At 31.8% G+C, this 25,883-nt stretch overlaps 1 protein-coding gene across 5 annotated transcripts; it reads left to right on the top strand.

The window, feature by feature from the left end:
- Positions 1-8: 8 nt before the first annotated feature.
- On the top strand, positions 9-25,243 carry LOC132739328 (uncharacterized). 5 transcript variants are annotated; one of them, XM_060727026.1, is made up of 11 exons: positions 9-233; positions 1,946-2,042; positions 2,960-3,064; positions 3,645-3,800; positions 4,512-4,541; positions 7,213-7,333; positions 9,022-9,116; positions 10,851-11,019; positions 12,030-12,168; positions 13,682-14,244; positions 15,574-16,913. In XM_060727026.1, exons 2-11 carry the CDS (start codon positions 1,979-1,981, stop codon positions 15,647-15,649), a joined length of 1,518 nt encoding a protein of 505 aa, XP_060583009.1. In that variant the 5' UTR covers positions 9-233; positions 1,946-1,978; the 3' UTR covers positions 15,650-16,913. The 5 variants fall into 5 exon arrangements, with proteins under 5 accessions (XP_060583009.1, XP_060583005.1, XP_060583006.1 ...); XM_060727022.1 differs by lacking the exon at positions 15,574-16,913 and adding an exon at positions 17,164-25,243 and having other exon boundaries at positions 10-233; XM_060727023.1 differs by lacking the exon at positions 15,574-16,913 and adding an exon at positions 17,164-25,243 and having other exon boundaries at positions 10-300.
- The last annotated feature ends 640 nt before the right edge of the window (positions 25,244-25,883 follow it).

The following is a 25,883-nucleotide window of genomic DNA, read 5'->3' as shown; positions in this document are numbered from 1 at the left end:
TACACAAGGGAGGAATGGGTAATAGCACAAGTCTGTGAAAACAGAAATTGAATCCCAACCAATAATACTAATTATGATTTAAAGTGTTAAACACAAATAATTAAATACATATGTTAACGATTTATTTTATATCTACTGGCATAAGCATTACTAATGTCAATAATTTGCAGACAATACACATGTTGGAACAGCGGAGCAGTATTTTGGAAAGTCAACAAAAACAAAAAAGCAGGGTGTGTATACTTGAAAAATTGTTAAATATGTGGGTGTGAAATGACAGTGGCAATGTTTTATGTGTCGGTAAGTTTTAAACAGAGTTTTGCTGGATAAGACAAAAAAATGATGTCTTTCTTTGTTTTATGGATAGACCACCAGTAATTTTACCTGTGGACTAATTAACTTTCCAGGTGAGACATGTTCATCTTTCTGTGTTTCTGTGGAAATCAAGCTTTACATTTGTAGGGGTTTCATATATAATTCATAAATGTGTGAAATTTAAGTTCTGAACTAGTCAATGATAAATCACTGTCAAATGAATTGTTTATAGAAATAAGAATTGCAATGTCACAAATTGTATCTATAGCAAATTATGACACAGTCTATAAATTATAATCTGTATGCTGTTTAGTTCTCAGCCTTTGAATAAAGTACTGTTGAAACCCTCATTAAAACCATCTGGTTATTAAGCCCATTTTTTAAAATACCAGAAATTTTGTTTTTCATAATCATTGGTGACAATAATTATGATCCACAATTAAGACCACAGTTTCAGTCCCAGTTTTATATTGTTCCCCACTATTGTCACCACTGGAGCATTCACCTCTGGTAACATGATCCACAATTAAGACCACAGTTTCAGTCCCAGTTTTATATTGTTCCCCACTATTGTCACCACTGGAGCATTCACCTCTGGTAACATGATCCACAATTAAGACCACAGTTTCAGTCCCAGTTTTATATTGTTCCCCACTATTGTCACGACTGGTGCATGCATTCACTAGTAAGACCAGTGCACCACTGTTGCATCATTGGCTGATAGGTTGAGGTTATTGACTTCAAATTATTTGCCCCTCACTGCTGTTGGTTCCAATCCTGTCAGGGAATTTGGATTCTTTCATGTAAGGAAGCTATCCAGCAACCTGATGGAATGTCGTGGTTCTTATAAATCAGATGTCCATGGCACTTGTGCCTGAAATAATACACAGAAGTGCACCTGAGGTCTTCCTCCACCAGTAATGCTGGAAAATTGCTATAATTAAGACCTCTACATACTATGTTTAACAAGTGTGATGTTAAACTTAATTAAAAAAGTTGAAACCACTTAAATCACTGAGTCAGCACCAGTCCTATTAAGACCACAAGGTTGCTGTTACATGTATCTGCATAAATACTCTTGCTTCGGTATGAAAAAGGTGTTAAAATAGAGAAAAAGCAGAATCCATAAAGGGGTTGAATAACTTAAAACTGTTATGATTGGAATATGACCTTCAAATTTTGAATGTTATAATACATATTGTTTGAACAATGTTCACACAAAATAACCAAAATAGACTGTGGTCATAAAATACAGATGCCTTGAAAATAATAGATAACTACTAATGTGACCTCCCACAGCAATTAAGACCACCTTGTTGCAGTAATGTTGGTGGACTTAATAGAGGGGTTTTACAGTTTTTACATATTTTTACTATGTCAACTAGCACATATTTAATTATAACAAAGGAAATTGATTTGACTACACGTTTTAAGTACAACATTATATACATGTATTGTAGTTTTGATTAAATTAATTGATGATCAAAGAAAACATGCTGTTTAATTTAATTTGCAGTCTTTATGCAGGGTTCAGTTACTTTCTACATGAAATAGTTAATACCATGTAACTATATCAATAGTATTTCATAGACTTTCAATTAATAACTAATAAAATCTTCAATAATTTCAGGATATGCAAGTTATAGGATGATTAGTTCAGAAGATGGGAACTCTGGCTAACTTTCTTGTTGCATTGTTTTTTGTCAACTTATTTATAATACATATAGGTAAGTAATTTTTTAATAGATAAGAATCATTTTACATGCATTGTCAATTATAACATTGTTTTGTTAGAGATAAGGTGCTTAGTTTTGTGATAATTAAGAAGGCAATATGCCCATTAAAATTAAATAACTTTATAAATATTAGCTTATTATAATTAAATCATGCAAATGATAACATGTGGAAATAAATGATAGAATCATTTTAAATTGTATATTTTATATTTAGATCTCCAAAGTGAAATAGTCACACCAATTTCTTCTATTTTTAGTTGTTTATAATTGAGACCATTTGTTAGAAACTTAGAACCATTATTAATTTTATCTGTGTGTTTTTTTATATATCATATATTTATGTTTCAATGTAAATAGTCTAACTTCAATTCGTATTTATAACATCCCTGATTGTAAAACGCATTTCCTGTCATGTTTTATCTGAAAAAATATCCTGTGATACAAATGTATGTGAGAGACATCTCTTTAATATCTTGTTTTGATGTCATTTTCATTTAAAGTTTAGATATATGGGTTTTAAGGCTAAGTAATATGGCCCATGTGATTTGTAAAATGAGCTTTAATTTACAGAATTTAGATTGTAAGTTTTAGAACAGTATGTATAACTATGATGTATTTATAGGTTCTGTACAATATGGGAACATATTTGAACAAGTAAATAGCTGGAGAAATCATATTGGACTAGCTACATACCGACTGTAACATGATTTATAAAGCTGTGTACATGTGGATACTTTTGTTGTTAATGACTTCTAATCACTGATGTTAAATTATTTGAAAAGGCCAAAGGCACTGAAATAAAATGCTACAGCATCCAATATGGGAAAATATTGGATTGTCACATGGTATATTTAAAAAGCAATGATTGGATGTTAATATAGATTACATTGTAATATGTTTTATTTCAGACTGTAATTGTGACTGTATAGGATTCAAGTCTGACTGTGTAAATGAAAATTGTACATGCCCAAAAAATTACAGCTTTCATGGAAATGGCAGAGATTGTCAACAAGGTAAATTCCTTGAATATTTTTGTATTGTATATATAAACAATTTTTTAAGCAACATATGTGAGAAGGTTATATTGGAGGGTGAGAATGTGATGAAACAAAAATGTCCTTGAGAGATTCTAATGTATACTGTAAAACATAATGGTATGCTGTAGTCATAATGTTAAATATTTGATGATAAATGATGTGAATAAACATTGTTTAATAAAATAGTTAGTAAAATAAAAAATACTTTAAGAAATATAATTTGCACTAAATTACTTTCTTTACAAAATTAACTGAAATCTTTCCATCTGTTTTAACTTGTTGCTAAAGTAAATCATAATTGTTTTGGTCAATTTGTCTGGAATTTATTGTTGAATAATGAGAGTCTCTTGCACTATTTGCACAGACCTTCTCTTTGTTACCACATGTATGTACCTGCTTAAAGTCAGTCCCAAAGACATGTACTTCAAAATATTTGCCAGAATTCAAACCAACACAGCAAAGTTTGGCATGCGAGGTATGCATCATGTAATAAAACATTATGATAAATTGGTATTTTGTTTATGAAATGTAAAGGTTATTTTATAAATTTTTTCAGACTCTTGTAATATAACAGATTGTTTGGAATGTGAAACAGCCACATTGTGTTTAAAATGTGTACACTATTTAGCGGAGGGAAGAGGTCGATGTTTGACAGAATGTCTTTCTCATACAACATTTGATGACAATGATAATGGACCTATCTGTATACCAGGTAAATGTGTCCCGTAAAATAAACTCAATAATTTCAGCGCACTCTAATAAAAAATCAAGACAGGAAAGCAATATACAATTCGTTATGGAGCAAAAACATTATGTATTGTTTAATATATTAATTCATATTTTATAAAGTCTTCAAATATTGGTAACTTAAAAAAAATCCCTTTAATTTAAATATATTTTTGTACAATATATTAACCTTGATCTTTTACAGATCAGAATATGTTGATCATTGTATATATACATTACTAAAAAGTTAAATTACTATTAAGTATACAAGGGAAACAACTTCAAATAAGTCCGTGTTCAACACTATGATGTCAGTAACCCCACACAGCTGCTTGTTTTGGCTAAAATTCATATATACTTGTTGTATAAAGATTGAAAGTTATGATTTTAACTTTCTGTAAATTCAAAATACTGATGCGGTTCTGTACATTTCTTTTATCTTTTACTTACAATAATTTGCAGGCTAGACATCAATTTTTTTATGTATTATACTGTGTTGTTTATACTTTTAAAATGACAACTTACTGATAAAAAACAGTTAAAGGATTTGAGGAAGTATCCTTTTATATTTGTAAGTCTTTAAAATTTCCATAAAACGATCCAATTATATGAAGATTTAACAATACATGTGTAAATGTCAATACATGCATAAATGTAAGTTTTCTATCCATAGTATAAAGAGTGTCTTTTTAATCAGATATTCAGGGTTGTACAACTATAAAAATGGGTATGTGTTTATTTTTATTACCCTATAAACCATGATAATCTTCTAGTTTTTTTATGTCAACCATTCCAGATATCATATCAGTAAATACATTTTTTTTCAAGAAATTCTACTCCTATATAGATAAGTTCCGTTCTGTCATATAAAGAACCAGTTTGGCTGCTAGGGTTGTTTCATTCTTTCATTTATATAACCAGTTTGGCTGTAAGGGTTTTAGCATTCTTTAATTTTAGGCAGTTCAGCTTCAAAGGTTGTTACATTGTATCATTTTAGGACCAGTTTGGCTGCAATGGTAGCATTAATTAATTTTAGGCACTTCAGCTTCAAGGCTAGTTACATTCATAATCATTTTAGGAGCAGTTGGACTCCTAGAGTTGTTGCCTCCTTTCATATAAGGAAGTATACTGGCTATATTATGATAGTTTTGTGGCTCTTTTCAGATCTTGAGTCTTCTTGAAGGAGTAATGTTGCATGGTCCACATTTGATGTTAGCAATGACAACATGAATTATGATTTAATTAACTCACAGTTTGCACTGGCACCCTGATTATTATGCCCAATATGGGAGACTGCCTGTTTGACATAAACATGTATATTTTTTTAAGATTGGCCTAGGATATGATTTTTTGGTGGAGCTAAGAATCATGAGGGTTATAATGAGGTCATAGCTTTATAATGTCCATGGTATAACAGGGTGCCTGTGTATATAGTTTTTTTGATGTGCTTTTTTGTAATATTCAAAGTAAACCACCAGAATCACAATCCTGCACAATACCCGTAATTCCTATGTGATTGTTTGAGAGTTTATATGATTAGAGTGAAATATGTCAATATTGAACAAATAGAATGATACATAATCAGGTCATGATTTAATTAATGAACACTTCACATTCTGAAATTAAATCATTTATGTTTAAGTTATTTATATATATTGAGAGTTTTTATAAACCTTATTTTGTCTGTTTCGAAGTTGATTAGATAACAAGAGCGATCAGTGATCACATGTGTCGCCTCATGATGGCCAATTTCATGTTGGGACAAGTTTTGTGACAGACGGACAGTGCACAACTAGACTTGGTACTGATCATTCCTGTAAAGTTTGGATAAAATTGCACCAGTAGTTTATGAAAAGTAGTCCGGACAAGCTTTTGTGTATCTGGCAACACACAGAAAAAAAAACAACTTTTTATCAAAGGGCCATAACTCGGCCAAAAATCATTCAACCGGAAAACCCGTGCAATATGCGCAAGGACTTGAGCTACAGATCAATCCTGTAAAGTTTCATTGAAATTGCATTAGTGGTATAAGAGAAGTAGTCCGGACAAACTTTAAAAATAAAAATTATTAAAGGGCCATAACTCTGACAAAAATCATTGAACTGGAAAATGCTGACAATATGCACAACTAGACTTAGTACTGATCATTCCTGTAAAGTTTGGATGAAATTGCACCAGTAGTTCATGAGGAGTAGTCCGGACAAGCTTTTGTGTATCTGGCAACACACAGAAAAAAACAACTTTTTATCAAAGGGCCATAACTCGGCCAAAAATCATTCAACCGGAAAACCCGTGCAATATGCGCAAGGACTTGAGCTACAGATCAATCCTGTAAAGTTTCATTGAAATTGCATTAGTGGTATAAGAGAAGTAGTCCGGACAAACTTTAAAAATAAAAATTATTAAAGGGCCATTACTCTGACAAAAATCATTGAACTGGAAAATGCTGACAATATGCACAACTAGACTTAGTACTGATCATTCCTGTAAAGTTTGGATGAGATTGCACCAGTAGTTCATGAGGAGTAGTCCGGACAAGCTTTTGTGTATCTGGCAACACACAGAAAAAAACAACTTTTTATCAAAGGGCCATAACTCGGCCAAAAATCATTCAACCGGAAAACCCTTGCAATATGCGCAAGGACTTGAGCTACAGATCAATCCTGTAAAGTTTCATTGAAATTGCATTAGTGGTATAAGAGAAGTAGTCTGGACAAACTTTAAAAATAAAAATTATTAAAGGGCCATAACTCTGATAAAAATCATTGAACCGGAAAATGCTGACAATATGCACAACTAGACTTGGTACTGATCATTCCTGTAAAGTTTGGATGAAATTGCACCAGTAGTTTATTAGGAGTAGTCCGGACAAGTTTTGTGACGGACGGACAGATGGAGGGACAGACAGCCGGACGGACAGACAGACAGACGGAGAAGTGATCCCTATATGTCGCCACTACTCCGTAGAGGTGACACAAAAATGTATTATATGACATTTTATAATACTGCACATTTGTAATGTCACTTTTCATCGGACAATCGTGATGTTTATATAGTTTTATATACACAGCTGCTGTCAGTTTATGAAGAAATCTTACTTATTCTCTAAAAAAGGAAAGTTTACATTATTATAAATTTGTTATAAATATTTGCAGTATTATAAATTTGTTATAGATATTCCTGACAGGTTATATGGTCATATATATAAATGATTGTTTGCAATATAACCCTCACCTAAACTGTCAAAAATCTTTATAACTGATAATATATACATATTATCATATGGTACAAGTTTCTCTCCTGCTATCTTTTTGCTGGTTTAAGTTTTTTTACCCCATAAAACAAGTATAACAGATATAGGTATGATGTAATGATGTTAATGTGTACTATAATTTCAGATGATGATGATGATGGTTTAAGCACTGATGTGGTTATAGGTATAATAGCTGGGGTGTCAGCTGCCCTGTTACTGTGTATTATTGTACTGATAATTCTATGTATCTACTACAGAAAAACAAGGTTAGTTGTTACAAAACTGTTTGTTGTAGTTTAACTTCATGAATCTGTAAATATATTATTCAAGCATATATTTTAAAATATTTTTGTACATGTATTCTAAAATTTATTTCCTACTTTTAATGTTTGATCATGAAGCAGTTTGTAACAAGTTGAAAATGTAACATAATATTTGTCATTGAAATTCATGTTTTGCCATATACCTTATGCATAAGTAAATTAAACTTTGATTTAATGCTGTCTGTCAAACTAACTTGGTCCTTACAAATACTCTCCCTTAATACCCAAGTCCCATCTAGGTTATCCCATCATATGCATCCCCTTGCCTTCATCAACCATAAATTAGATTCAACTTTTTCAAATATTTGTTTTAATACCATAGACAAACATGTTGAATAGACTTCAGAACAAGTTGCAACCCTGCTTCCTAGTGAAATATTCAAACAAGCATTTGCTTATCTCCCCTAGTTCCAAGCATTTTATTTTTTGTTAATATTTTATCTTGTACAGCACTGAAGTTTAGTACTCTTAATCTTGATTTAGTACTTCATACCCTCCTTATCTGGAAGAAATATATTTCTCCCAGGTTTACTTTAAACTTTCATTTGTGGTGTATGGACCCTGCTCAGGATACTCCTTTGAGGTGTGAAACAGTAGATGTATATTTGTCAGCTTATTGTTTATAACATAATTATACTAATATAAAATCAATTTGTTCCCTATTTGAGATGGATTAAAACTCTAGATGTATAATGTGGGAAAAAACAAATTTATGTCACCATCTACTTCTGTCAGTGCTTGAAGGCAAAGAATTAAACATAATTTATTTACCTGTACTGATTTAATTGTATGAGATTAAAATGGAGATATGTAATTATCTAGTGAAGATAATGTTTATACACCTATAATCATGCACACATTAAAATAATAATCAGACAGTATAATGTAGTTGTAGGTACATATTATGTATAATACTGTTATAAAGTGTAAGGTATAACATTTAGATGCCAGGGGCCTGATCTTGTCATTTACCGTTAAATCTACCAGTTGTTTACAGGCAATGTAGAGGTCACATTAGAGAATTATTTATGAGTTTATATTGATTGGATGATAATTGTTTGACAGATATATTGCTTTATATATTGATGTAAATATAGTTCTTAGCTCATGAAACTTTAATGTGTATTATACATGTACAATGTTAAACAGTGACCATGTTAATTGGACATATTTCTGGTGTATTAACATGGTTACAGTCTGAAATATTTTGTCTTAATTTTTATCTCAGTGCTGATTTAAGTTTAAATTTGAAATTTTAACAATGGATTATTCTGTTCTTCATAATCACGTCTATAATAGTGATTCCGGATAATATACAAGCAACAATTCAAAATGAGAATTCTGAAGAGTTATATCTCTTGACCTTTGAATAAACTGTAAATCATGAATTAACAGATAAATAACATTAGTATTTTATTAATGTCAAAATAAAGACTTTCCAAAATGATTGCTCTTTGAAGTCATCCACACAAAAAAAAGTTTTTGTTGTTGTGATACATTACAGATGAATAAGTATCATAATGTTTATAAATTAGAACATATAATTATCCTGGTAACAAAACATATTATTGTAAAAGAAAGCTGTAATATGACACAATGATGAATTGTTTAAGATGTGTATTGTGTTGCAGAAGGAAAGTAAATCTAAATCGGACAAATTATGCCGTGGGTAACATGCAGGCTGGAAATGTGAAAAAAGTCCCCATGTACGATAATCAGGGCTTTGGTGAGTAGTAACATTATAAAGATGTGGAACTATTTTGTTCTGTAAATTGCAAACATTTACTGTTTACTTTGGTTTATTGATTTACTGAAGTGTTTTATGTAAGGATGAATATTATATATGAAATATGTAGAAAATAGAAACTGCATAACTGCATTAAGTTTGGTTCTTATATATGTAAAATTTAGTAAATTATGTCTGTTTGAGCATTACTGTAATCTGATTATCTTCTAGATAATAAAAAACCTTTATCTAGCTTTTTCGTTCTATCAATTTCTTTCTCTCCGTAATCCATGTTTAAATTAGACAAAGTCAGTAAGTTAATCCTATGTGATTTAAGGATGAAATGTTTGTTTTTTTAATTACACATTGTATTTTATACATTACATCCATCATATATTGTAACTGATGAGTGCACACATATCTTTAAATTTATAAGTGCTACCTTGACACCTGTGTCAGGAAATAAATCATTTAGCTTAGTGAGAGAGATAGATAGCATTATGTACATCACTGGCTGAGTGGTTTAGAACATTGTTACTGTCTGATAAAAACTGGAATGGTTTCTGACTTGCAAATAACTGATTCCCTCATCAGAAAAGATGGTGTGTTATGCTTCAGTACACACTTTTCCTGCATATTTTTTGGCTCATTAATCTAATATTGTTACTTCATAAGCTTATCCCCAGGAGATGCTTTGGAAGTTTAGCGCGGAGGAAGGTAGTCTAGTACTGGTGTAACATTCCAGGAACAATGGTTAGGAAACTACCCGCCAATATGACTGAAATACTGTTGGGAAAAGGCGTAAAATGAAACAAACAAACAAACAAAATCATAAGCTTATAGTCACCTTTTTAGCTCGACTATTCGATAAGAATAAGTAGAGCTATTGTAGTCACCCAAGCGTCGGCGTCGGCGTTGGTGTCCGCGTCGGCGTAACCACATATGTTAAAGTTTTTGTAATAGTTCAAATATTTTCAAAGTCCATTGACATATGGCTTTGAAACTTGGCACACTTGTTCACCATCATGACCCCGACCTGTAAACAGGAGGAGGTAACTGTATCAAGCATTTTGACAGAATTATGCCCCTTTTTCGACTTAGAATTTACGTTAAAGTTTTTGTAATATTTCAAATATTTTCAAAGTCCATTGACATATGGCTTTGAAACTTTGCACACTTGTTCACCATCATGACCCCAACCTGTAGACAGGAGGAGGTAACTGTATCAAGAATTTTGACAGAATTATGCCCCTTTTTCGACTTAGAATTTACGTTAAAGTTTTTGTAATAGTTCAAATATTTTCAAAGTCCATTGACATATGGCTTTGAAACTTTGCACACTTGTTCACCATCATGACCCCGACCTGTAAACAGGAGGAGGTAACTGTATCAAGCATTTTGACAGAATTATGGCCCTTTTTCGACTTAGAATTTACGTTAAAGTTTTTGTAATAGTTCAAATATTTTCAAAGTCCATTGACATATGGCTTTGAAACTTTGCACACTTGTTCACCATCATTACCCCAACCTGTAAACAGGAGGAGGTAATTGTATCAAGCATTTTTTTTTACTATCAAGCACTAAGAATAGTCGAGCGTTGCTGTCCTACCGACAGCTCTTGTTTTTCATCCAAGCCAAGGCAAGATTTTTCTGATGCATTTCTCATGAAATAAAAGATTGTGTAAGAATATTTTCTCTATGATACATGATCAGATATTTTGATACATTAAACAGATGTTGACAATGAAGCATCTCTGGTACACAATGTGATAGATAGAGATGTTTACTTGCGGGAGTTAGAAAGGTTACGACCTCATGCTCAAACTTTACTTACTATGCTCAATGAAATACGCCACAAACTCAGAGCAATGGATAACTCAGATCCCAGAGTTTCTACATATAAGTAAGTAAAGAAAATATTTTATGGATTTTGAGTAAATTATGCTTTCATAGAACTTTTATTATTGATTTTATTGTGTTTGTCTGGCTACAGACAGTTATAATTTGACCATATTTATCTTAATTGTTTAAGCTATAGATGTGGTACTTGCTGCATACCTCTGTAGGAAAGTTAAATTTTTACCTTGACTTTTATATTTATATAAAAGAGAGAGCTATCCTACTCACACGGGCGTTGGTGAAAGCCTTCTGCATCACACTTTAGTTTTTTGCACCACCCCATTTATTCCTTTGTGTACCTGTAAGTCACCATCATTGCTACTTTTAGACAAGTGAACATAACTCTGTCAAGTGTAATGAAAAGATTATACCCCTTTTCTACTCTCTAGTTAAGTTTTTTGTACCACTCCACTCATTTCCTATACCCTTTGAGGTGTTGCTTTGAAACTCTGTATATTTATTAGTGACCATCATCCCCCACTTCCAGGCAAGTACTTACAGACAGCTCCTATTTTATTATACAATTATTGGGTAGTGAGCCATTGAATGTGATTTTAACCGAGACAATAGCCAGGGTCAGTATGACCTTTTACCAGTGAATATAAATAACATCATATTCAATGGATCATTAGTCAATAATTGTTTTATTATATTATCAGCATAATATTTTAAAAAATCAGAAGTATAGCTAATATGGATAAACAAAACAGAAGCTTTGGTGTTTTCATTTAATTAAGAGAGGAAAAAAGATGTATGTAAAAAGATGACATCAGACATTCAGTGGCTACTCGAAAGCCACACAAACAAAAGTATCTTTTGTTGAGACAAAATATTATATGTTAAACAAATAAAAGCTGTATCCCATGAAAAACTGTATATATTACAATGTGATACAAAGAACTTGTGGTATATGATGAATAACTTTTATAAGTGAAGTGGCGATTTGATGTATTCCAATTTATTTATATATGCATTTTGAAATATTTTATTTATGTTAACTTTATTTTTAACCAGAGGTGTAATACATCAACTGTGTAGGGTTCTGGTATTGGTACATAAGAAGGACCCTGGGGCTAGTATACCGTCAGATGCCTTAGGGCTGATGGAGTGGGCACATCAGATGATAGAAGATAAACAGTTAGATGTTGAACCTGTAAGTTATACTTCAGTTACCCTTTATCTGCATTTTTTGAGCCACGTCATGACAAAACCAACATAATGGGTTTGCGACCAGCATGGATCCAGACCAGCCTGCGCATCCGCGCAGTCTGATCAGGATCCATCCTGTTTGCTTACCAAGTCTTTTACAAGTAGAGAAACTGATAGCGAACAGCATGGATCCTGATCAGACTGCGCGGATGTGCAGGCTGGTCTGGATCCATGCTGGTCGCAAACCCATTATGTTGGTTTTGTCGTGACGCGGCTCATTTGTTCAATTGATTGTCACTGCTTTAAATTTGCAACAGTTTTAATGATTTCAGTACAATAAACTTTATATTAAGCAGCTGTTAGTACAAAATTGGGCCAACTCAATGTTTTGTTTGATGTGCCTGACAGACTAAAATTAATGTTTGTTCTATACTGATTGAAAATCTTTAATTCACATAGAGAAAATTAATGGTTGGCGGTACAAGTCAACCCGGCCCCAAGTCAACCCGGCCCCAAGTCAGCCCGGCCCCAAATTGGTCAACCCGGCCCCAAATAATATTATTTCTGGTCAACCCGGCCCCATTTTTTTTTATTATTTATTTTGCTTTAAAATATAAACACTTATCAAGAAATAAAATAAAAATTAACAACAAAAACAACAACAAAAGTTTAACGGTGATATCTTTTATTATTTATTTTATATAAAAACTAGCAATATTAACAAACAAGCAACACATGCATAGTTTATTGTTTTTACCGTCGCGAAAATAAGTTGACGTCTGTCTTCAACATTAACCTTTCTACGATAGAAGTATTAAGAAAAAACTAATGACAAAAGCACACTAAAATGTTTCCATTAACAGTTTTTAAGTAAGATTGATTATAGAGATGCTACCATCTATCACAGGAATCGCAGGTCTCTGCCTCCTGTCTGTCACGCACAATATATCCACTATGTCACGCACAATATATCCACAATCAATACAGTTATCAGTCATAATGACATAAAGTGATTAAACACAAAACACTTTCAATTTTTCAAACATTTAGTAATATTCCAATACTTTTTTACACAGTAAATATGCTTTGAAAATAAGTTAATGAAAAACGAAACAAATATTAATTATATTCAATAAAAACATTCAAATGAAATTTACCGACACTTTTATGCCAGTTCATGTTTTTTACTATTGTTCTATAGTTAATAATCTTCAATTAATAATATATCATTTTTATTCCATCATACAACAAAATGACCTGAATAGTTTGCTTTGAAAATATATATTTTAGGGCCGGAATGACCGATTTTGGGGCCGCACTGACCAATTTTTGGGCCGCATTGACCAAATAAAAATATTGTGGGGCCGGATTGACCAATTTCGGGACCGGGTTGACCAATTTTGAGGCCGGGTTGACTTGGGGCCGGATCAACTTGGGGCCGGGTTGACTGTAATTCATCGTTGGCGAAATTTTCTGATTTATTTTATAGTTAACATGTTAATTTGTTTACATTTCAGGCAGAGGATTCCTTGGAGACTAATCCAGTAAACAGAATTTCTTACATTGACGTCCCACCGAAATCCTATAGCAATCCTTACGCCACCCCTGTTATAAAGAAACCCAATCCCTATGCTACCCTCAATAAGCGCAACTCACAGCTTAATATGTCTAATTTATCAAACACAAGCTATTATAGTAGCGTTCCAGTCCCTGTTGATATGGACAACTCCAACAACTCGCAACCCAATCATGTATCTGTATCTCAGAATAACACGCTCAAATCAACGTCAAAAGAAAACTTAAAACGACAGTATGAAATACCATGGGATTTAAAGAAAGTTAGTGATAGCTATTCAACTTTGAATTGTTCTGGATCAGATTTGACGATGGGATATTTTGCTAATGGGAGATTTTATGATCCGACTCCACGTCAGCAGAGTGTGAAGAAGGGAAGTCAGCCAGAGATTTACGCTCCAGTTTGTTCTTACAGTGATAGAAGTAATCCGCCAGTGTTCTCAACATTTGCAGGTGGTGTCCCTCGTAATCAATCCTTTTCCTCTCAAGCCTCATCCTCCTCCAAGTATGTATTGCTTTATATATCATATATATATTTATACACTATCTTACATGAAGTGCCATATATATTATAAGGGATATTCAAGTTTTTTTCTATAATTATAGGATTTATTTTCATTGAGTTGTGTGAAAATAGATATTTCATGGGTGGCGGAAGCCACGAGTGTAATATAATAATTTTCATAACACAAGTTGAAAATATATCCTGTAATATTTAAAGAAAAAACTTGAATTTTCTGTTTATTATACATTCTATAGAGACATTGTTCTCTTTTTTGACATTAAAATTCTTGGCTGAATCTAGAAGAAAGAAGTCCGCTTTACACCAGTGAAAATATGGAAAATATGTTACACTGCAGTGAAAAATATATATTTTATGGTGGAAATACAGAAAATGAAAATACGCATTATTTCATCAATATTTTATTTATAAGTATAAAATAAATTTTTTGTCTGAGACAAGTGAAATTTAATATGACAATGAATGAGTGATTCACATCACAAAATGTATTGAAATTATTGAAAACAAACTTGTATTCATGTTTTGTATGTCCTGGTTGCCAGTGTTATGTTACACATGTTTAATATGAAGAAATTTGGAACTGTTATATTACACGGAAAACTGGCGACATATGATTATGTGATAAATAATGTATGAAAGCTAAAACTAAGTCTTATATCAGCTTTATTTCTCCAGATCATAAAGTAATTGTAGTCTAAAGTGGTGATATGAAAATGATATGGATGAGCTGATTATAATCATACTTTATTCATATTTTGAAGTTACCATAACTGTTATAATTATGTCTCTGATGCTTTTAAGAGCCTGGGTGTGAAATGTGTAAGTTTAATTCCAGGATAAGACTCATCTTTATGTGACATATAGGGTAATGACTTTATGTCTATTTCCATTAACTGATCTATATGGGAAAAATTGGAAACTAACTGCTGAAATAGAGATAGTTAAATATTGATATAGTAACCAGGAAATTACTGCCTATATGACGAATACTGTATTAATTTTGCTAATAAAAAAAAGAGTAAAGCCTCAACTTGGTTTAATAATTTGAATGTTGGTTAGAAATATTCCTAATCAAAACACTGAGTTTTCTTATGTCTAGTAAGGTCACTTAGTCAAGTCAAAATATGATCGTATAACCCTAGTCTTGGTCACAGATTTGGCCGAATCTGATACTGAATTTTGATTGAAGATGTGCCTTAATAATTATATATATATATATATGTGTTTAAGAAATTTAAAATTGATGAACTTTGAAAACTATTTATATATTTAATACATCAACTTATTTAATATTATCTTATTTTGAACCAGAAACCACTTGTTAGGGACCAAGGGCAATATATTGGGAGGCAGCTTTTGTAAATCCAAAATGCTGTCACTTCACTAGTATTTTATTTATAACTACGTTGCAGAAAGTGTAAAAACAGAAGTTAAAGTATTTACTTATATGGTATGTCATATATGGAACAGCATGAAAAACTATCAGTTTGAAGGCATTATATTATATTTACAGACCTTTGTTGATTAACCTTCTATATACATAACCATTGTATGAAACACTCAATATATATAGAAGACTGTTTGCATGCAGTGATGGTACATTAATTCATATGGAATATAACTTTATCCTGAAGGCTGTACTCTACCTTTTTATATTCTTATATTATACAAGAAAGAAAAACTACCTTTTCTTTTTCTGCCTGTAACTTTCCCCTTAAGAAATAAAAGGAGTTATAAGGTGTTATTTTATAAATAATTACTAACCTTCATTTGTTCCTAACACTCAAAAGTGAACTTTTGGGAACATCCAATGTTCATACTTTGTTGTTATTAGTACTCCACTATCCTGAATTTCTTAAACAATTTTATATTATTATAAACCTGGTCAAAAATTGCTTAATTGACAATCAGTGTCTCCTTTCTCACATACTCAGGTATTTAAAATAAGCCCTCAAGGGCTCTTGTTGTTGTTATCAAGAGATATATATGTCATACATACATGGGTCATATATTTAAATATTTATTAACTGACCACATTTGAAAATTTATTATATTTAGATAACAAACAGCCTTCATGTGTTAAGAAAATAGCATTTTAGGCAATTATATAGGTGTCTTAAAAAATACGTTATAAAAGGCTCAACAATACTCAGATAGGTCAGTCAGGCCAAAATGTATATTATGATCTCAGATGAAGTTACTGGTCAGACTTGAATTTAAATTTAGCCAATCAAATGCTAGACATATTCTTGTGACAGAATTCAGAAAATATTTTAACAAAGCTGATTTTTTTATGCTTATTGAAGGAAGAGCATATAGTTATTACCATGTCTGTCCTTCTGTCCATTTATCTGACCTGAAATACATTCTTAGCTGGCTATGAGAATGGTGGATAACAGAAGATTTGTTTTGATGCTATCTATTTACTTATGGGTAATGAAGCTAAAAAGATTTATGTGGCTATAGAACAAATGCCATTTCGTTCAAGGGACATCACCTTAAACAATATTCTTTCTTGTACAGTATGTTTTTGGGGTTTAAATTTAGGCTAATTAGATTCTAGACAATGCTGCTGCTTATTATTTATCTGAAAATAAATTACCTATGAGTCTAAATTACCCTTGGGTCTATGTTTAGTATTCCAGTAACATTAATGAGCCGCGTCACAACAAAACCAACATAGTGCATTTGCGACCAGCATGGATCCATGCATCCGTGCCGTCTGATATGGATCCATGCTGTTCGTTACCAACCCTATTACAAGAAGAGAAACTGATAGCAAACAGCATGGATCCTGATCAGACTGCGCGGAGGAGCAGGCTGGTCTGGATCCATGCTGGTCGCAAAGGCACTATGTTGGTTTTGTCATGACGCGGCTCATATTATTTTTGAAATTTTCAGTACTAGTGCACATGGAGAGGAGGAGGATGAAGAAGCTGTTGACAATAATATACAAGATGGTGATGGATTCCCATTTCATATCACTGATGCAACAGAACCTGTAGAAGTCTAGTTATACCAGAATCATATTTCTATATACACAATTCCATTATAACAGCATTTATATATAACACATGGTCTAGGTTCTTTTATGTGGATATGTACTATTTGTACACATGTAGTTTCAAGAATTTTCAGTTGATTAAATGAGAATTGGGAATGGATACTAGACAGAAAGTACAAGGGTTTTCTCATGATGATTATGATTATCTTATATAAAGAAGCATATTTATCACATTTATTATTGCTTTTGTGACTTAGTTTATACGGTATTACACAGTTTTGATGTGACATCTTTTGTGTTATACAAACATAGCGTAAAGATGCACTAAATGTTAGCCTTATACTATAAGCTCATCAGTGAAAAAGTGATTTTTTTTCTGTAAACAGGTTTTATCTTGGATATGTGATAAACAGAATATCATATTCATGTAACTTCATTATAAGATTGATGAACTCATTGAATAATATAATATTATGCTTGTACAATGTGGTGTTAAAAAAATCAGTATTGAAACTACAGAACTGTACACTCATTCAATATTTTCTATGTATTAGTCATGTGAAAATTCCTCGGGGAGGGGGGTATACAGTATACAGTTTTATGCTGTGTTTATTATATTAAGATGGATTTCTGGAGCTTAATCACTTCATTGAATCAATTATATCCATTACAATATTTCTCAATAAAAAACAACAAGTTTAAATTCCATTTAAAGCGTTTTGTTAAATTTTATTTTTAGGTTTCATATTAGCTATATAAGAGAATCAGTGCAAGGTTTTATCTCACCTCATGTTTTTAATTATCCTGATCCTATATTGTCGAGCTTTTAATTCTAGGTGCTATGTTACAGTGCATTTTGTAGAATTTAATGTCATTTTACATCAATTCCTCAGGAAACCAGTGTTTTGGAAGTAGAAATTTCTTAAATTCTATTCACCAATGATGGTTTATCAGTATTTTACTTATTATTTACTTTCAAAACTTAATTTTCATCAGCATTTTATTTTTTGCATTTTAATTCAAGTGTTTGTCAAGACTTTCCTTTTCTTGAAGTCACATAGTTTTAAAAAATTAAGGTATACTTGTATAATTGATAGAGCAAGTGTTTAGATTGTTTATTTCAGTTTATGTTGGGTTTTTTTTTTGCAGTGGCTTTTGTGTGACATAGAGTAGTTGGTTTTTATTTGTTTGGGTCGTCAGACCAAACAAATAATGGTAGCTAAATTTCAGAGTCTAATGCTGTTAATTGCAAATGCCGAAAGTAGTCCACTTTTTTGAAGCGGTTACTTCCCTTTATATGTACACTAACGCCGAAAAATTCAGGGGAGATCACTGCGTAAAGATGGTCAAAGACAGGCACATTAATTTTCAAGCAAAATAATTCCCAAATGGTCGAAGATTTCTAATATTGTTTTATTGTATTTTCTGATCGAAAATAAGTAAATACAAAGCGGACATTCAATCTCTGATACAGAAGTTTACGACAAACCTAACAACAAGTAGTTCTCAAAACAGCTTTAAACTAGCGATTTAAAAGAAAGAAATATTTTTATTTTGTTACAAGTATCCAACAAATTACAACGCATTCAAAGTTTAAAAATAGCGTTGGCTTATAGAATTGTCAATAAATGCACAATCACAAATTACGCGGATAAATATGATTTTATCAATGAAAATACTATTTTTAGGGATGTCAATTACCGAATACTACACAAACCAAGTAGTGGAATATATAGATTCTACATGTCGGACTGTTTGAGCGAGAAGATTATTGCTAAATTATTAACTTCAATTTTAAACAACAGGTTTATCCTGAACAAAATACCTCGAAATTAATAAGGATTACAAACCCGAAATGCAATGGAAGTTCTAAATTTAGAATGACTTGATGTTATTCAGACATTGTTTGTATAACTTCTCCGTGGTACAGGAGTAACGCGCTTGCTTAGTGAATGAGAAGTCTGGAGGTCAAATCCCAGTCGAGGAAACTTTTTTTTTTTAATTCTTTTTTAAGTGTCTTTGTTAAGGAAGTAGCCATGATATGCAAGGATAAAGTGTGGCTGTCGTAAAAAATGAACATAAATGATTTTTTGATCCAACTCTAGTTATGCAGAATTCCGTATGTATCAAACTCTGGTGCCTTGCAAAATGAATTATAATACATAAAAATAAACTTAAACAGGAAAATACATACAGATATACAGTACGATTCAGATTGCAAAGATCAGAAAATACCACAGAACTTGCAGCCCTTTGATTCTTTATAAATATACATGCTTATAGTAAGCTCCAGGATTATTTACATCTGTGATAAACAACAGTTTAAGTCGTTACAAGCCATAATTTAGATCGAATAATATGGTTTTCTTAAGGCCGTTCTCATATAAATTCACCATGGCTGAAGGGTTGTCGCGCGCGCTTAGGAAGCGAGAGGTCTGGAGTTCAAATCCCAGTAAAGGCAACTCATTTTTTTTTTCAAATTGTATAAGTCAAATAAACATTGGATTGAATATCAGTGTTGCAATTAGTCTTATAGCCAATTTACTACAATTAAAACGCTGGAAAGCATTGGTGGCACTATACATATAATCTCACAACCGGTACCTTTCTTACATTCTGAGACCCAAACAAATTCAGCGCCTTCTGTGCTTTGATTATTAGAGAGGACTTAGAATTATTTTATAAACTTGTACTGGATAGTTTTGATGTTTTAAATATTCAAGTTTATCATTGGTTTTTCTACACTTCTGTTTGATTATTATGAATTTGTTTGTTAAAAGCAGTGCTTTTCTCAGTCTCGCATATCTTTATTGATATTTTCTCCATTTTGTGTCAATATAAAAACATAGTTGTAAACTTTAACATTGTCTAGGTTGATCCATGATTGTTATGAAATATGCTGGATGTGCCTTATTTATATCATTCCTATCATTCCTATTTATACGCGGGCTGTTCAAAAAGTTAGTGGAATTTCATCATAATAATGTAAACAGCTAACAAATTCAAGTAATACTTATAATATTATGTAATTTGTAAAATTCAACATGTTTGTAATTTTTTTTAATTATAATGAATTATGTTGATAAATGATAAATTTAAAGTTAATGAGGTAACATTAGTAGACATAAATTGATGCTGACATTTAAGATTCATTTAAGATGCCATCACATCTTAAATATTCTTGATAGGTAGAGAAAGAAACAGTGTGATTTTACAGTAATACAACTTGGTAAAATGATATTTCACGGCAATGACATTGCAACATTATTTTGTCTATGTTTAATTTATGACAGTTTCTTTCTTCTATTTTTTTTGTAAACTGCAGGTATTTCATGGCATGTGCATAATTTATGTATGATGCTGACTTTGACCAGATTTGAAGTAAAATATTTGTAAATAAATAATCTGTGACAAAATTTCTCAATCTTTTGGAACAGCCCTCATGTGTATATATTACCCCTTGACTTGCTGCATTTTACACACACATATCATGTGATGTTATAATAATAATATAAGATTTTATATACATCATATATTTTATATTCTTGTTAAACATTGGGAACAACATAGATTTCATGAAGATATGATGTTGAAATAGTAAGTGCTGCCTTACATGATACAGAGATGGATGGCCTCTCTTTTTATAAACAAAATTTGTCACCTTAATGCAGTAACAGGTTAAGTAAGTAACAACTTTATTTATTTAATGAGGCTAACACATTCAGTTTCCCGATCTTCCATGCGGGCCTCAGTAACTCCTATTAAACTATATAATATAACATATATTTTATTCAACAGAAAATTGAATGCATACAATTTATTGTCATACATTTCAAATATTTAATGTGGTGTAAAGTGTTATTAATTACAGTAAGTTAGGTGAGATGTTTTGTTTACAAGTATAACAAGGTAATGACCTATCTATCAGAATTTGTAAATAACGCAAGTATAATTATGTTACTTTTAAGTTTAAGCTGACAAAATATTCCATGGAAATGCTTAAACATGTTAATCAAAATAGAAAAATATTTGTTAAACATTGAATTATCAACATGTATATTATATAAGGAGTTAACCCGTTACTGCACCAAGGTGATGAAATATAAAACAAACAGGAGCAGGATAAAGTTTGATATTGATGATTGACTGCAAAACTGCAGTTACTTATATGAAATAAAGGACTTACAACAGTTTTGCGTTCAACCCTCCATATATACCTTTAAGTTCATTTGTATCAACATTTATCATGGCTGCTGAAACTGTTTTCTAGAATGTGTATATTGTATGCTATCTGATTGTTATTTAACACGACACTAAACTTACAAGAAAAAACATTGATATACAAGAGTGCTTTTAATTTGTTTGTTGATTGAGTTAGTATTTATTTATTATGTAGATTGACATGTAAGTTTGTTTTATATATGTGATCTTACCCTGATATTTACAGTGTTTTAACCCGGACTGTGCTAAATATCTTAAATGGGCTTGTCCATGTTTCATTCTGGACAAAACCATTTATCATTTTTAGGGGGAAAGTACTGACTGAATAGCGAACAGTGCCATCCATTGATCTGATGGCACAGATGTGCTGGCTGAAATCTTGGTCTGTACTGTTCGCATGGTCCATTACTGCAAGAAGGCTGGCTACTCCTCATATATTTGTTTGTACACAACATGTACATTAGAAAATATTGATTGATTTTTTTACTCATTTTCATTTTATGTTTGTTTTCTTTAAAGACTCAGTGTTGCAGAAACAACAAAATATGGTCATTTAGAAAGGGCAATCATGTGCTTTTATTATAGCCTTTAGAGCATGTTACATGTTTATCACCAGCCACTAAAAAATAAAAAGCTTTAAAGAAGAAGATGCATTACTTTGGCAAAACGGATCTTTAACATAACTTAAAAGTAAAATTTACGATAATATAAAATATTTTTCTTTGTGCCATTGTGTTGATTTGATAAAATTTATTTGTGTATGTTTAGTAAACGGGGAAATATTTATGTCACAAGCTATTTGAATTTCTACTTGCTAATACATGTACCTATCTCTGCTTAATTTGTGTGATGAACATGTTTTAATTTGGAACTCCTTATGCTATTTTTTTATAAGAGGAGTTAAATAATGAACTTCTGAAATTCAGCAGAAAACTATGTTATCATATGTGGTATTACGTTTCACTATAGCTGCAGTGATTTAAATGTGGTTGTTTTTATGTGTGCTTATGTAGATCTATCTGTCTCATTTTTAGTTGTTTTAACTGATTTTTTTGTTTGATTTTTTATTAATAATTATGCAGAAGTAAATTGAAGCATTAAAATACTTGTTTATTTTTTTAAGTGTTTGTAGGTTGTAAAAGATAAGATTCTGTAAACTTAGTTCCTTATATTATAAAAAAGTTTATTACAGACATTACTTTTAACTAACATGATATTACAATGACCACCATGTTGATTGCCATGTATATTGGTAAACAGCTGAAACTAGGACAATAAATTAACAAAGTCATCGTCAGATACCCACAGTTGATTTACATATAACATAACATGTAATCAATATAAATAATAAATGTTAATGGTTCTGCCGTAGGTATCTTACGATATAACAAAGTATATTTGCCACGAGGTGTTGTTGGAGATGTATTCAGATGAAGAAACTTTATAAAAGTTGCCAAAATATATTCACAAATAAAGATGACATGTTTTATTCATTAGTGAGTCAGCAACTAAAGTATAATTGTTGCTTAAACTAGATCAACTTCCATGGCTTATAACAAAATCTATTTTATCCTGCTACTGTCTATATCATCAGCTGGATAAAGCCTTGCCGGATAAACTTTTCTTGCATATCAAACAGGATTATCTACCGTTTACACCGGTGCTAGAAAACTCTATCTTACACCCCCCATGTAAGACAAGTCGTGTGCTTTAAGTGACGTCATTGACGCGCGCCTTTTATGAATGAATTGCGTTCTAAGGATGACGTGACTTAACCGTTATGAATGAAGTTGTAAGTTCATACGCTACTATGAGAAAAAAGTGCGTTATGAGAATATCTGTTTTCGTAATTTCTGTTCTGAAAATAATTGATATGTAATATGCAAAAAAAGAAGCAAACACCGGCTGTCGGTGCAGACGGGAATATCTAGCTCTCGGGTAACTGTTTAGCGGAAACTCGGCAGAGCTTTGTTACCGCCATGAACAGTTGCCCTCGAGCTAGATATTCCGGTCTGTACCGGCAGCCAGTGTAAGATTTTTATAATCTATCTCCAGTCATTACGTCATATGATGACGTCACATGGTTAGCAGCAAAACAAAGCTACATATTTAGTAGGAGCAGTAGTCCAGTGGTAAGACGCGCGCTTAGGGATCGAGAGGTCCCGGGTTCGAACCCCACCAGGGGCACTGCTAATTTCCTTGAGCAAGAAATTTACCTGCGATTGCTTCACTTCACCCAGGTGTAAATGGGTACCTGCGAGGGTGGTATAATTCCGTTGCGCCAAAATGTCGGCTGCACTAAGCGGAGTTAAAAGACTCCCCAGGGAGATTGATAGATAGATACCAGTAGCCCGATGACCAGGGGTAATAGCTGTAAAGTCGGTGAACGTGCGTAAGCATGAAACTTAGACTATAAAATGCATTTTTTTTTACTTTTACAATTACTTTACATATAGATGCTATTTTATCGGGGAAAAAGAAGAATGAAACCATTTAATTATTCTAAAACATGATTAAAAGCAGGATAAATCAAATACATGGTTGATGTCGGGATGGAGAAGGTTTATCCTGCTCGCTAAAGCTCGCCAAGATGCACTTTCTTGCTCACCGAATAAACCTTCTCCATCCCAACATCAACCATGTATTTTCTATTTTATTACTATTACATCATTTAAACGATGTAACAATAAATTAAAATAAAAGCTACTTATTTGAAACTGTACACTAAGAAAAGTGATGAATTTTTGCATTTCACTGAATGTATAACTACTATAGTTTTCTAACATGTATAAGAGCACCAGATTATTATGTATATTACATGTAGGTTTTGATGGTTGAATGGTATTATCTCGAGAAATAACAGAAGTGTTTATGTTAACCCCCAATTCTGTTACAGGGCTCTTACCTTAATAGTTTAGAATATACACATGTAGTTATTATTTTTTCTTGACCTTTGGTTTTGTTTGATACCTATTCTAAAATGTTTATAATTTGTTTGCTAGATTTAACAAAATATAGTTTATCTATGAGTGTCTATGATTCATGTATGTTCTAATGTGTGTCTTTAACTTTATCATTTTAATGAAGCTGTACTATAAAATTCTGTGTTCAATTTTTTACTGAAATGTCTTTAAAAAAAAGAAAAAAAAAGTAGATAGATAAAAATTAAAGATGTTGCATTTATTATAAACTCATAAGTAACAGGACCAATAATTATGTTGAGATAATGGTTTCAGTACATGTGTACAATGGCTATGATGGAATCAAATATGTTGTGTGTCAAAGTGAAGCTTACATTATCATTCTATTTTCATTTCATACATATTTTCTTATGTGTATAGCAAATAAAAAGCAGTTCAGCATTGTAAAAACAACATTTTATTGTTTGTGTCTTTTAAACTACTGCATCTTAACATCAAACATAAATAGATTTTAGCATAAAATAAGACAAAGTTTTTAATCAAACATTTTTGATCCTGAACAACGCATAACTTTCACTTACAGTTTCATTATTTTTCATTTTTGGAAATTTGTAGCTATTAATGAAATATATCATGTTCTTGTTTTAATCATACATAATGAAAGATTTTCATATGTGGACATCATCATCAAGGTTTTAGGCTATATTTGATGTATATTTTTTCACCTTTTACTATACATATATATATTTTACCACATCCTAAAAATTGCAATCAAAATCTGGTCTTCTATTTTAGACTCAACTCTTTATAAATAAAGTATCTGTTATAAATGTAACATGTGTTTCTTCTGTCTTTTTGGCTTGCTTGACCCCTGTTTGTGATAGCAAATTTAAACCAAACTTGCAAAAAATTTAATCACCTGTATATCCTGGATGATTTCATATACCGACCTTATCCCAGTTTGTACCAAGTACTTACAGGCAGTCGTACGGAGTGTTTTGAATATCTAGAAAATAGCATTAAAATGGTATTAAGTGATATTCAGCAAACACCTGAATAAAATTAGGTGTATAATGTTACACATCTGGTTGTCCGTCCGTTAATCTAGTAGTTTTTGTATCCGGTCTGTATCTTTTAAAACCGGTGGCAGGAAAATGAAATGTTAACCATAATGAGATTATGTACCGAGTGTATGTTTGACCTTTCTCAGGGGTCACTTAGTTCATATATTTTTGTCTTATGGTGAAATTACAATGCCTAGAAGTTAGAGTTTAGATGTTTGACATGTAGCCTTGCCTTGTTAGCCTCTTCAAAACTGGTACATGTATTAATCATGCTCATTTAGTAAATGTTGGCCCTGCCCCTGGGGTTACTTAGTTGATAGTCTTGTATGAGGAATCACATTACAGTCTTATTTTGTGAAACTACAATGCCAGCCAAGAGCTAAGATATTTAGTTTGTAGCATTACCTTGTG

Source organism: Ruditapes philippinarum, unplaced genomic scaffold (assembly GCF_026571515.1).
Source record: "Ruditapes philippinarum isolate M1 unplaced genomic scaffold, ASM2657151v2 ctg157_1_1_1_1, whole genome shotgun sequence".
Classification (NCBI taxonomy): Eukaryota; Metazoa; Mollusca; class Bivalvia; order Venerida; family Veneridae; genus Ruditapes; species Ruditapes philippinarum.
This window is presented reverse-complemented; position numbering and strand designations above follow the sequence as displayed.

Bases quoted from the DNA above. Each gene is read 5' to 3' on its own strand.
- LOC132739328 (XM_060727022.1), top strand. From the start codon at position 1,979: ATGGGAACTCTGGCTAACTTTCTTGTTGCATTGTTTTTTGTCAACTTA. The intron at 3,801-4,511 runs GTAAATGTGTCC...CTTTTTAATCAG, and splicing joins TGGACCTATCTGTATACCAG to ATATTCAGGGTTGTACAACT. The intron at 12,169-13,681 runs GTAAGTTATACT...TTTACATTTCAG, and splicing joins AACAGTTAGATGTTGAACCT to GCAGAGGATTCCTTGGAGAC.